General features: G+C 38.8%; 1 protein-coding gene across 1 annotated transcript; it reads right to left on the reverse strand.

Moving 5' to 3' along the window:
• Positions 1–3: 3 nt before the first annotated feature.
• mapk13 (mitogen-activated protein kinase 13) lies at positions 4–11,635 on the reverse strand. Its single transcript, XM_085919602.1, has 12 exons — positions 11,389–11,635; positions 9,469–9,598; positions 9,206–9,264; positions 6,969–7,074; positions 6,749–6,778; positions 5,272–5,319; positions 4,560–4,674; positions 3,958–4,029; positions 3,512–3,591; positions 1,928–2,006; positions 1,689–1,862; positions 4–651 (listed from the first exon to the last, which is right to left on the reverse strand). Exons 1-12 carry the CDS (start codon positions 11,499–11,501, stop codon positions 566–568), a joined length of 1,092 nt encoding a protein of 363 aa, XP_085775728.1. The 5' UTR covers positions 11,502–11,635; the 3' UTR covers positions 4–565.
• Positions 11,636–13,689: the final 2,054 nt, after the last annotated feature.

Below are 13,689 nucleotides of genomic sequence, written 5' to 3' on the forward strand. Positions count from 1 at the left end.
CAATTTAGTTAATTAGTTTCAATTGTATTTATTTACTTTGCCTGTATTGATTTCTGGAACAAATCATGCAAATGCACCTATTCTTTTCACATACAAATAGCAACATCCAGGGCACATGTTTGGCTTAAAAGTACTAAGTCATAAAGTGCAATCAGACAGCAAAGAGAACACAAATCACAAACGACCTAAAAGAATAGATATATTCTAAGATTCCAGGTTAAAAAATAATGCGTCTGACAATTACAGTAATATTTCATGTACTCACTACATTTGTGATGGTGATGAATTTTGCTTTGCTAAGTTGGTACACAAGTACAATTATTGGGAAAGACTAATAGAATTTGTCAGGCAAACCACTGATCGTAAACTGTATGAGTAACATGAAATGTCTCTTGCACAAACACCCACACTTTAGTCAAAAGTGTTTAAAAAAAAAAAGAATTTGAAATGTAAAAATAATAAGACTAAAAGCAATAACAGGAATCCTTAATTGTAATATACAAGGGCACAATTGGCTGTGCAGTAGTTAGGACATGAGCATTTTTATGTCGTGACATTTATCAAGTCAGGGAGTCATAGTCAACGTGTTTTTTCTCTTGGAGTCTCGCCGAGGGAATGGCACAAAGCTCTTCACCTCTCTGAAACATAACCCTGTAGGCCAGAAGAGAACATTGTTCATTTTCCATCCTATCCACTGGTTTTACTGAGCACCATCGAAGAGTGGTTTTAACATCAATTATTCACTTGCAGTTCCACTAAAAACAGAGCGATTCTCCATTTTGGGCAGTGCTTTATTATTTATTACAGTTTATAATACCCAATATAAAACAGAAATGTATTCTGTCTGCCTTCAATTTAAAAAACAATAAGGAAAAACTCTGAATTGCATTTGCTCAAGTTATAAACTACAAAGTTCAATTTTCCAAGAAATGAGGAACAAAGTGATTTAGGATTAAGGTGCTAACCATAGGGAATGAGCACCATACACCTTGAGAGTCCTTTCACAATCAGATTTTTTTTTAATGGCATACTGTGCTTTCAAAATCTCTGACCGCAAATTAAATTTGTCAATGAACAAACACAAAATATACTTTTCACAATCTATTAAATTTTGCACTGCTGCTAAAATGAGTACTGGTACACAAAAGTATGTATCAACCAGTGCTAAATTTTGTATCAAATAAGTCTAAGTGATAAGAATTCAACCTTAGATTGGCAAGTCTGCCATAATTTTCACTAATCAAAGATAATACAGTTTTACACGGGCCTAGCCAAATACCATGCAAAATGCCCCCTGCTGGCTGTGAATAGTATTGTGATGACGAGCGCCGCACACTTTGTGAGCTATTTGATGCCATGGCATCATATCTCCACCATTATATCCAGCAAGTACTAAATAACTGTTTGTTGGATGGTTTGTCTAATTGTTACATAGTTCGTTAAATTAGCACATAAAGCAATTCCCTGAGTCAAAACTGGCACAGCTTGTTTTTTTGTAACGTCATGGATAAACAATAACAAATCAGTTTGCCATCTAGAGTGGGGCGGTTACGTTTCATTTTTAACAGTATCTAACTGTTGTTTCCAAAAATAAAAACAAAAGGTTGGATCGTCTTACTAAGGTTCAACGGTCCCTTTTACAGATATATTCTCTTTGAAAATGTTATATGCTAACTGTTTCTACTTACGCTTCCACTCCTCGAGCGTTAACTTGGCATTGTCGCGGCTGTCATCGTATGGTTGGGGCTCAGGGAGGTCATCTGGGTCCCTGAGGCTGTCGAAGTACGGGTGCTCCAGTGCCAGTTCGGCTGTGGGCCTCTCATCACAGTCCAGGACCAGCATCTTCTCCAGAAGGTCAATGCCTGCAAACAATCAAACTATCAGCAATCTGCACGCAAAATACAAGTTTGATTTAAATCAAACTCACCGTTTGCACTGGCTCGAGGAAACAATGTTGAGAAGTCTTTTCTGGGATAGTGAGGAAGGGCCTTCACATAATTTTTGGCCTGTGTTTGTATGAAACAAAACAATAAATGTACCGATTTTGTAGAATTAGCGGAAAAAATATGAACCATGATTATCAATTATTCCCATGATGAATTGGTGAAGCAGAAAAATATTAAATGTATGCTACAATGAGAAATTGTAATTCTTTCAGAATGCTGAGTCAATACTATTACCCAGCCAACACAGCAAACTTAATACATCGTGGTGGTCCCCAGATACTATGCGAATATGGCCTTTATTAAGGACTGAAAAGTGGAGTAGTGGCTGACATCAGTCTTGCACTAAAGCAAAAATGGAGCTTTTTCCTTTCAAGCCACCCTGTAAATAATATATCTGCACTCATACCCAGCTCACTAAAAGTTGTGTATTTTTGTGCAATCTTTCACGTCGATACACATCCCATTATTTGATAAATCATTACCGAATTAAAGCCACCTTTCTTTGCTACACACTACACAATACATACACGATAGTGCTTGTGTCCATACAATGCACGCACGCATGCGCTTGCACACAGCATCGTCTTCATTTCACGTTTGGAAGTAAAGCATTCATTATTCATTGTCAATGCTTGTTTGTTACTACTCACAATTATGTTGGTACTGTTGGTTTCATGGAGTGATTGATGCATTTTTTTCTGATGCGTTAAAACATTTTACAAGTGTCTTAATGACATGTTCATGGCAGGCTTTCTTTTATTTCATCATCAGTGCCCCAGGCCTCACCCTGCCTCACATTCTGCTGGGCTAATGGCAAGCCTGCTTTTCATAAGCTTGACAACCAATCCTCTTTAGTGGAATTGAATGTTTGCACCGACCGACTGCTTCCTTCTACAAACAGAAGAAGAGCTCCGAGTGTGGAATTAAAATGAGTATGTGGTGTATGGACATATTGCCAAACACAAAAATCCTCCGCCTCCTGTACTGCATAAATCAAGTGCCTCACATAGCGAGAATGGAACGCAGCTATTGTCAGCTAATGCTCATCTGTGCATTCAACAGAACTCATTGAAGTAAGTGTAAGAATAGTGATAGGATAATTGATTCTAAAAAGATTTGTTTGTGCCACACAAGCCCCCCTCCTCTATTGTTAACAATTTAGATGAATTATATTTTCAGAAGCCTAGTGTCGGTGACACTGTTATCTAACGTTGTCTGTGCCAACTTTTCAGTTCCTTTTAGTTTTCAGATAATTGTGCTTCAGCTGCCACGTCAAACTGTTTTTATTTTTTCTGCTCTGGAACTTCGTCCAGCTTATCTGTCAAATCGGTGGCTGAGAAACTCTGTGGGTGGGTGGTTATGCTGTTAATTAAGACACCAACAGTGGGGTGGAAGTTTAGAACAGCTTGCTCGCAGGCACATTTTTAGAAAGAGCCAGAATTACTTGCTTGTTTGATTTTGCAGTTGTTGGCAGGCACTCCCACAAAGTTGTACGTAATACATTAAAATTAATTGTTCCATGTTATGTTCCCATTAAATTTTGATGCTGTAGCAGATTGTAGTACCTCTTTGCTGTCTAGTTTCTGTATAAATTCTGGTCCAGGCACTCCGGTAACTTTCATGATCTGTGTCAGCTGGTCCATGTCTGGTAATAAAGTCAAGGCTTCAAGGTGTCCAAAGAACATATATAAACATCCAATAGGTACGTTCAATTAGTTGAAATGATGGCAATATTAATCCCCCCAAGTGGTTTTCTATGAGGCCCGACATTTTTTTATTGAACATTTGTGGAAGGAGCTGAGACATCAAGACATCTTAAGTGCAGTTACAGGATTGCAGTGATGGCCTAAAACAATTCAGCAATAAATTGTTACCTTAAAGGTTCAATAAAACTGAAAAAGTGAAAATTATATTTGCATTTTGGTGTCAAACTAACTTGTACTGAGACTCACGCACACTAATATGATGATCACTAGCTCAATGGCAGATTTGAGTGCAGACAAAAGGATACAGTCTTTCCCTTTGAAAAGGGTTTTTCCGTTGATCATTTCGGCCATGATGCAGCCCACAGACCAGATGTCCACTAGAATAAACGACACAGGAGACAAATGTGAGTGAGGAGAAACACATCTGTGACATCATTGACTCAGTGCTCTTAAAATATGTAGAAATGTAGGCTACAAGGTTTCAATGGTGAAAAGAAACTATTGTGAGGCGGGATGACAATACGATACAATGGAGGCTTAGCAGAAAACACTATTCTCTGAAGAAGCATAAATCCTTCGGAAAGGTCTGTAATTGCAATTGGCAGCAAAGTGACAGTCTCAGCATTATCACTTGTCAACAGTCTGCTGTCAGAACCATCTGTCTTCACTGACAGATTCAGTGCCGGAGTGACACTGATGCCAACTCAAATGCATTTTTCTCACCAGTGTGATAGAATGACAAAAAGACCCGTGATGCGCCACAGAACTCATGTCCAAAAGACAAGTCATTCCTTCAAGTGGAGCCACAATGTTTGCACATCAGAAACTCAAAGATCCCAATTGACTGAGCACTGAGACAACAACAAGGACGGACTTGAGAATGTTAATAGATAATAAGTTATCTTGCCAGTCTGTGTGTAGTGCATCCAGTTGAGAATGACCTCGGGTGCCCGATACCAACGGGTTACCACATAGCCTGTCATCTCGGCGTCAGTGCTGCGAGCTAGCCCGAAGTCCAGAATCTGCAAAGGCGGATCATCTCAATGAAAAATATTAAAAACCCGAAAGTAAAACAAAACAACCACTGAAAGTAATTCAAATAACCTCTTTGAATACAAGAAGATATGTACTGTGCTGTTGTGATTGTGCTACAGCCTACACCTCACTGTGTAAGCTAATGCTACTATATGGAATACTTTGACCTTTAAAATAACAGCTGCAAAATCAAGTGGATCCTACACTGGTGTGTAATACGACTGCTATCTCTGTTGTTCACATGGTGACCTCGGATTACTGTCTTGAGTAGTCTGTAATACGAGTTGTGGAAATACGTTTATAAATACCACAATGTATCGTCTTAAATGTAGTATATTGAATGGAGCTTCGTACCCGGAAATTTGTTCTCATACTTAATATGGATGGATTAGAGGATGTAGCAAAATACACAATACGTCACGGTCTGCAATACTGATAGACCAGCCAGGACACATCTGTTAGTGTGAGCTTCTGTGCAAAAGTTAACTTTCTTGCTACTGTTTGATGTAGTGGCAATTTTGTTCACATTATTTTATTCAAATGCATTGATTGAATGTGAAGTTGTAATCATTCCAAATACAAACCTTCAGCTCACAGTCTTGGTTCACAGCCAAGTTTCCAGGTTTGAGATCCTGTATTAGAGAATTAGATATGTGAAGGTTAGTTATACACCAGATATTCAAGTTTACACTCAGAAGCAAAATGACTTCTCATCATTTGTACTTGGGAGGATGGTGGATCCCACAGGCTCACTACATTTAAAAAATGTTATCATTGCGTGGGCCCAAGTGCACTTCAGAAGACCATTGTCAGTTTACAGTTGGTTGCTGCATCTACAAATGCAAGTTATAACTCTACCATACAAAATCCAAAGCCATCTCTGGGCCCAAGCTCATCATTGGAAATCATGGATGTTGTATCGTCTAAAAAAGACCATCTGAATTGTTACCAGCGCAAAGTTCAAAATCCAGCAAATCTGGAGTAACAATTGTTGGTACGTCATTTTTAGGGACTTCCAATGCTCATTTCAGAAAGATGATGCCAAACCACATTCAACACAAGTTACAATAGCCTGGCTTTGTGGTACAACACTGCAAATACTCTACTGGCCTGCCAGCAGTCCAGATACGTCTCTTATTGAAAATGTGTGGTGCACTATGAAGTGCAAATTCATTGTCATCTATTTTCTTTTTTACACTTTACGCACTGTCCGATTTCATTGGAATTGGGAGGTTTGTACACACAGCATGCTGAAGTAAAAGAAAATTAACATACAGTACTTGAGGTAGAGTACAGAACTTCATGTGGACAAAGTGCAAGGTGTCTCACTTGAGTATATTAGTTATACAGTATTAGTATATGGTTTAGTGGTTTATAAGTCTTAAGGTCATATTTTGTGTCAATTTAACATTCTTGAACATATTTTTGATGTGCATATTTTGGTGTAGAACTAGCAGTAATTTTGCTTCTTTGTTTCGATTTGATATTCACACTTATTTTGTTCTTGCCTCATCAGACTGAATTTTAGGTAATACTGAGTGCACTACTTGACTACAGCCAGCAGATGTGCAGCTGCTTAAGTCTCAAATAGTCTATGGTAGGAAGTTTGAAGTTCTACTTTACTTACAACCTGAAATGATAAACATTACTGAAGAACAATATACTAACAGCAGTAATTAGAAGCTCGCGGAAAAATCTGTTAGGAAAATCTGATTGGGAATGAGTTAAGCAACCTCGTACTTTCCACTTTTTTCACCAAAGAGGCTACTTCTACTTTTTGTTTAGAGAGTCTATGCTCCACACATACGCCCGGGGGTGTTGGAAATGGAGATGAAGGGTGTGGCCTGACAACTCCAGACAGGCAGTCAGAATTAGCTCATACTACCTGTTGGTGCAGGTGCAGTTTGATCTGACTCAATGACAATGAATTGAAACGCTCCCATGTGTTTTTGCAACTCAGCCGTGCACGTACGCAGTGTGAGTCAGAAAAACACAGAGCACAAAGCACTAACCTGTTAACCTGCTAGTTAGTTTCAATCAATACTCAAATGCAAGACTTACCCTGTGAATGATTCCAGCCTTGTGTATGTACTGTGGAGAAGTACACAGGCCAGATAGCACAATCAGTCAGTTTTATTTTCTTCATACAATATTTTTTTAAATAAAAAAATATCTTTTACAGTCATTGTATTTGTTTTGAATCTTATGCAATGAACAAAAACAAAAACAGCAACAAAACGTGTGGTTTTATCACACACTATAAATAGGCCTTCAAGCTTACCCTGAGTCCACAGAGCATTTGGTAAACAAGAAACTGGACTTTGTCTTCAGAGAGATGGCCTCGCACCTTTGACAGGTCAGTAAACATGTAAGGCATCACCAGGTAGCTGAGAAAAGCACAAAAGATGCTCATGTTGAGGATACCCAAGCAGATGGAAAGGCAAGGAGCTCAACAGCCCCTGCTATCAGACTATGCCATAACATGCAGATTTGCTGACTCATTAATCCATTATAAAATGAAGCTTTTAAAGTCTACGGCACATTTCCACCTTTGCATGATTTCATCATGGAGATAAGTGTCTGATTATGAAACATGTTGATTATGTAAATTCCCCATTCCCAGCCATTTTGCAAGGCATAGATTACATTATTGTAAAATATTTTCTTTCTCATTAGAATCATAGATGAGGGAAAGTTTCAGTACCACATGAGGTGAGCGGTGGGGTACATCCGGGACAGGGACTGCTCAACAACCATTCACGTTCACGCCTAGGGGCAATTTTGTGTTTTCAGTTAACCAAGCATGGATGTTTTTGGAATGCGGGAGGAAGCCAGAGCAACTGGAGAAAACTCCACACAACTGAGATTCAAACAGGGGCAGATGCAATAACAACCCCAACTAACTTAGCACTGTTTGACCAGGCCTGACTCCCAAGGATGGCCGAGAAAACTGCAGCGACACCTTACTCAACAAACGTTCATTGACGTATTGATGAATCCGCTAGACCATGCTAATAATCAATTTCCTGATATCTGATGGGTTCTAAATGTGATGTTCCCAGCTAGGTAAATTAATTATTTGATGCAAAGTAAAAATGGTAAAATGCACAAAGGTTTTAACAGAACAGTTAAATAGACCCAAATCTAACTGTAAACAAAAGAATTTGTTCTTGCTTGAAACCTCAGCTGTGGGAGGTCACTTTGCCTCTCTGCCTGTTTTGAGATCAAAGTTACATTTTCTCTTATCACGCTTTCCTGAAAGCCCTCTCATTTCCTGACTCCTAGGAACTCTAATTACTGGCTTGAGTTTTGGGACCCTCTGTCATTGACTACCACGCATTTGGCAGGTTAGCCGTGACAAATCGGCTGTCCAGAGCCATCTTTCATTCTTTTAGGCTTGTCTTAGAATACTAGAACCTTGTATTATGCCCTGTGTGCCTTATTAGTAGTAGTTAAACATTGTCCATATCCAGAGGTTAAGCGGGACATGTTTGAGTTTGGGTTAAAATATTAAACTTTAAAAGAACTCACAATTTATTTCATCATAACACCTCTTTAAATTCTAAGATTGATTTATTAAGCTTTTTCACAATGTTCCATCTAACAAGTCAAACTTGACATGGTGCCCCTAGAGGGGAGCGGGAGTAATACAGGCTTTCCTTGCAAGTCGCTATTAATTGTAAACACATATTGAGTGACCCCCTATTTACGCAACACATTTGTAATACTCGCAGACAAGGTTCTGGACTTGAAGAAAGAACTGGCCCTGCAACATAATGCAAGCAAACACATTGGCTTGGTGTTTGCATGCTCACTTAGTCATCTTCAGTGTGCAATCACATTGCATTTCTATTCTTGCCCCATCTCTTCTAACAATGTCTTGACATGCTGCTTGTTTGAATATAAAAACCAAACATTGAACTCAATCATGTTAAACACCATATTCATCCCAAGATATTTGTTTTCAGACCTTGTTGTTACCAAAGCTACTAAAGCTGCACTTTAACCTTCTGTTAAGCCAAGGAGAACAAATAAGCTTTTCATCCAAAATGTGACTTAATGCAAGCATTTGGCCAACAATCCTACCTTGGAGGAAAGTGGGGGGGCTTGGAATGTACTCATCCAACAGAACTAGTGTAGTAAACATTTTTAGTTTACTTCTGTCTATTCACTAGCTCTCTCTGTGTGTGTGTGTGTGTGTGTGTGTGTGTGCGTATGAATTAAATATTTATTCAAACTTTGAGCCTCTTGACTGCAAGCAAACGTGATTACGACGACCGTGCTGCTCTTCATTTATTGCAGTCTTTTTAAATGTCCTGTAAACAATCATGTCTAAGACATTAGATCAAATTGAACAGATGACAAATTGAACTGAACACAACCATTGTGTAATAATGTCACCATTCCATTACGATACAAAGAAACATCAAATACAAATGTGAGCTTCCCTGTAAGTATTTCACAGTCCAGTACTTCACACTGCCAGGAGGGTTTGTAGATGAGCCAGAAAATACTCACAAGTCCTGAAAGTCATCAAGGCTTGAAACAGGTGTAAACACATCAAGAAGGCCTATCACCTGGTTGGAAGGAAAAAAATGATGAGCAAAAGTGTCTGATTCATTTGAAACATAATTAAACTTTGCCACACTTTTTTACGAGTTTTAGGCAGCCATAAACATCATGCCAACAAAACATTCCTACTTACAAACTTGACCTGTTAATTGCTATTGAGAAAAGTTTTATTGATGTTCATGGAAGTGTGTTGGTCTCATTCGACTCACATTTTCATGCTTCATGTGTTTGAGTAACCGCAGTTCCCGGTAGGCCCTTTTAGCAAAGATCTCTGACTGGAAGGGCCTGTGGAGCTTCTTAATGGCCACTCTCTCTTTAGTCTTCTCATTTGTTGCTGAGCTGTGGTGAATAATGGAACAAGATGTAATTAGACTGCAGTCTTAGTCTGCATTTGCCAGTGGCCACTGGTCAGCACAAAGCGAGCAGCAGGTCTTGAATTCAGTCATAGCTTTAGGCCTTCACGGTATACAGCATTGGACAGCATGATTTTTATTGTTACACAATTAAGTGTTAATGGTTAATTGATGCTTAATTGTATTTAGGCAGGAACAAGAATGTCCTTTTTTTGCACTGAGGCACAAATATGAACATGAGAGGTTGCCTATCTTTCTGTTTTCAGTAAAGCCAAGTAACAGGTTGTTAATGTTTGCAGTGATCTGGAGGGCAGCAGTTTGTGGGTGGAAAAGCTTGTTGGGCTATTTGCAGGGCCATCCACCAACACATTTGCAAGAGAGAGACACACTCATGTAGGAATTGCAGTCAGGTACAATCAACCGACATTATATAAGAAAAAAAAACAAATTCTAGCATACCAATTTTACTCCCCTAAGAGAAATTCAGAAAGGTACGTCATGAAATAAACTGCCCCTCTGAAATGTTATTTTGTCATAAAATGACAAAATCCTCATGCTCATTTTTATTTTCTCAGTCACTGTAATTCATAAAGTATACATCAGAGCTTGCAATTGTTATTTTTTAACTTTTACATTATAGTAAGTACCCTGTTTTTAGCAGTAGGTTGATACTATTAGGGTGTTGAATATTGGAATATCAATATTATTGTGTGTAAATGTGACATGTACTTAAAGAAATTTGTATCTCATGAAAAAATGAATTCAACAGAAAAGCAGGTTTAATGTAATCTTATCGAATTGATTTTAAAAACAAGCAATTTTATATTGTATAGTTATTCCGTGTTATTAATGCCCCAAAATACTGTTCTCCTGTTGAATGGTGATAAACATCTAAGGTTGCATCAAATTGATAAAGTAAGATACCTTTCAATAATGAAACTTATTGCACGTCTTTGCGATACACATATTGAGACTGGGCCTGTGAGATAACGTCATTGACCAGAAATGCCAGTGGGGAAAAGAACGAATTGAAGGCCATACACAATGCAGCGACCACATGCAAATAAATCTGGATGTTAGAAGGTGGACAAAACATAATAGAATCTGATCTGGTCTATAGAGTAAGTGCTATGATTTTCTGGAGAAGTTATGACATCATTGCTTTTTCATCCATAACACATATTAATTAGTGTCTTCTTTCTGAAAAGGTCTATGGGCCATATTATTCCTTTCAATAAAAAAAAAAAAAAAAATTCTGATCCACGTGTGGATTGCTGTTGGTCCCTGTGTGCCCTGTGATTGGCTGGCAACTGGTTCAGGGTGCCCCCCGCCTACTGCTGGGATAGGCTCCAGCACGCCCGTGACCCCGGTGGGGACAAGCAGTATAGAAACTGGATGGATAGATGTTCTGATCCACAAGGTTAGTGTGATACGAGTAAGATTAGATAGATAGATAGATAGATAGATAGATAGATAGATAGATAGATAGATAGATAGATAGATAGATAGATAGATAGATAGATAGATAGATAGATAGATAGATTGTATATACACATATCAGGGTGTATATAGTGGACCTGTGGCCCTAATTAGATCCTCCAGGGGGCATGTCTAATTGTGTGTGTGCATGAATCCAGTCCTATTAGGCCCATAGCTTCCTGCATGTGTGCGTGCTCGCGCAGATACGCGAGTGTAGTGGAGCTAACCCATAGCCTCCCACTGAGACCTACTCACTCCTTCATACCACCCCACAGTTAGAATGATAAAACGACGCACCAAACAGAACCGTATGCCCCGGTTCCGATCTGCTTGAGATGGGTGTACTTCTCCGGAACCTCCCACACGGTGTTGTTGATTTCCTCACGGCAGAAGCTCGCTCGAGCCTCCATGACGAAGAGGAGAAGCCGTAGGTTGGAACGTCAACTTCTTCCTTCACATGAACGCCTGTCAATTGCTAAGAAGAAAAGGTGAAGCCAAAACATTGGTCAAGTGCGAAGTAGTGCAAAACTAACGTCATCTCCGGCTGGTATCGTTCATAAAATAAAACCGGAAATGGACTGCCCAAAAGTGATTTGCGATGCGTACTACTGTCTTTTTTCCCCTTTTTTTTTCATCGAATAGAAAATACTAAAAATATCTAGATAATATTAAATACTGTTTTCCCCTTGTCGTGTGTGGATGTCATTTTTTTCACTAAAATAAACAGACTGCACAAAATGATCGAACGACAATTTTCCCCAGGTAGTGTTCAGAATATATATATATATAAAAAAAAAATTCCCCCTCCGTTGCATTTATTTTATCCATATTTTATGTATTTTAAAACTTGTGTCACTCAAAAACAAATAGAACATTTAAGAAACCATTTTTTCAAATACAATGTGTGTTTAGAGAATCCAATATTGTACAAAAATAAAACATTTATTTCCCAAAGTGTGGAGGCAGAAAGGTGTCTACATTTTGCACTTTATCGGCAGTTTTATAAAATCAACAAAACCAAATATGGAGCACACAAATTTCAAATGACTATTGAAAATCATAATGCATGCTCAGAATGTCTGAAAACATTGCATTTGAGTTTTAAAACAGGCAGCTCAAAATTTTGCATGTAGCTTCCTGTTTAATACAGCAATTTTGACAACTGTTTTTTTTTTTTGGTGAGGGATTGCGTAAAGGCGCACAGTACAGATGAAGGATGGAGAGATGGATTTATGCAATCATGCAAACGTACCGCCTTTATAACTTTAGTTGAAGTTCATAAATACATTATTGAAAGAAAAACAATCAAAAGTAAACCTAGTGCTATCACCAGATCCAACTACAGTTAGTTCAGATTGTACCACGAGAGGGCGCTAGCGTTTTGCTGAGTTGTTTTTGCGTCTGCGCCAGTCAAAGTGCTTGTATGTACTGTGTGCACTTGGTATCTTATTACACAAAATGCTATTCATAAAATAACTTAGGCAGTGTCATAATCTTTAACTAGGTTTACTGACTTTGTGAAAAGCAAATGAAAAATAACTACATAAAAAATCATAACAATGACATTACATCCTCTGTTCAGGATTATTAATAATAATCATAAGGGGCCTTTCAAGGCATGTTCCCAGTCATTTGAAGCCTGTTGTTGTATGTTGTGACATTTATTTTGGCCAACACGTCACAGCACAACACTAGTTAAGTAAAAACTCTGGGGGGTACAATGCACCCCCCTCCACTCCCTTTCCATCATACAACACAGATTGTCAGATAGTAAAACATTATGACATGTCCTTTGAATGTGCCTGTGGTGCAAAGTCCATGGCGTGACTGGTGGTATGCGTGTGGCTCAAGACAAACACACATAACAAATGTGTGTATACATCACAACTCTAGCTGTGTGTCTTTCTTTGTCGTTCCCTGCGCTTCAACCCATCTGCCAAAATCCTCTCAAGCAAAATGTGACTTGACATTTTCTAACACTGAATCAGCACAGAAAGTGGGCTGGCACGATGATGGACCCTGCTGGTGCTTTGCAACGGGAAAACAGAGATTCCCAAAAGGCCAAAACCAGAAAAAGACAGTCCTTTGCCTCTGGAGTGCACAATGGCATTAACCTAATGAGTCTTTATGTGGTAATTAACGTTTCCCAACATAATGATACTCCGTCCATCCGTCCCGGCGGACAATTAATTATTAGTACCAATGAATTACATTATCTGTTGCTGGGTTAAGGACAGAGATGGGCAGACATTGGCATTTGGCTTTGATTAATGAAGCGACCTTCCCGGCAGCCTTGGCTAGGATGTAGAAAAAAATCTATTCCATTTAAGAGCTGCCACCGGGGACAATGTCTGCTTTCGAACACCCATACGCTTAGCCTCCAAGAGACGACGCATGTACTCTCAAGTACTGTATCACCTTCACCACCAGGACACGACAGTATGACGATTGCTGCTGCACAAGAGAATTATTTTTTTATTTTTTTTATTTTGCAATTTGATACAGAGTAATGAATCTGTTTCCAAACTATTGTGTATAAATGAATTTGAATGTCTTATCCAGATGGAGCCTGACTTCAGGTCAAAAGCAGACTACACC

This window comes from Syngnathus leptorhynchus, chromosome 1, assembly GCF_054491065.1.
Source record: "Syngnathus leptorhynchus isolate UIUO chromosome 1, UIUO_Slep, whole genome shotgun sequence".
In the NCBI taxonomy this organism is placed as follows: Eukaryota; Metazoa; Chordata; class Actinopteri; order Syngnathiformes; family Syngnathidae; genus Syngnathus; species Syngnathus leptorhynchus.

Coding starts and splice junctions, on each gene's coding strand:
- mapk13 (XM_085919602.1), bottom strand. CDS start 11,501: ATGGAGGCTCGAGCGAGCTTCTGCCGTGAGGAAATCAACAACACCGTG. Junction 4,675..5,271: donor ACCAAGACTGTGAGCTGAAG/GTTTGTATTTGG, acceptor CCGCCTTTGCAG/ATTCTGGACTTCGGGCTAGC. Junction 652..1,688: donor AACGCTCGAGGAGTGGAAGC/GTAAGTAGAAAC, acceptor TCTGGCCTACAG/GGTTATGTTTCAGAGAGGTG.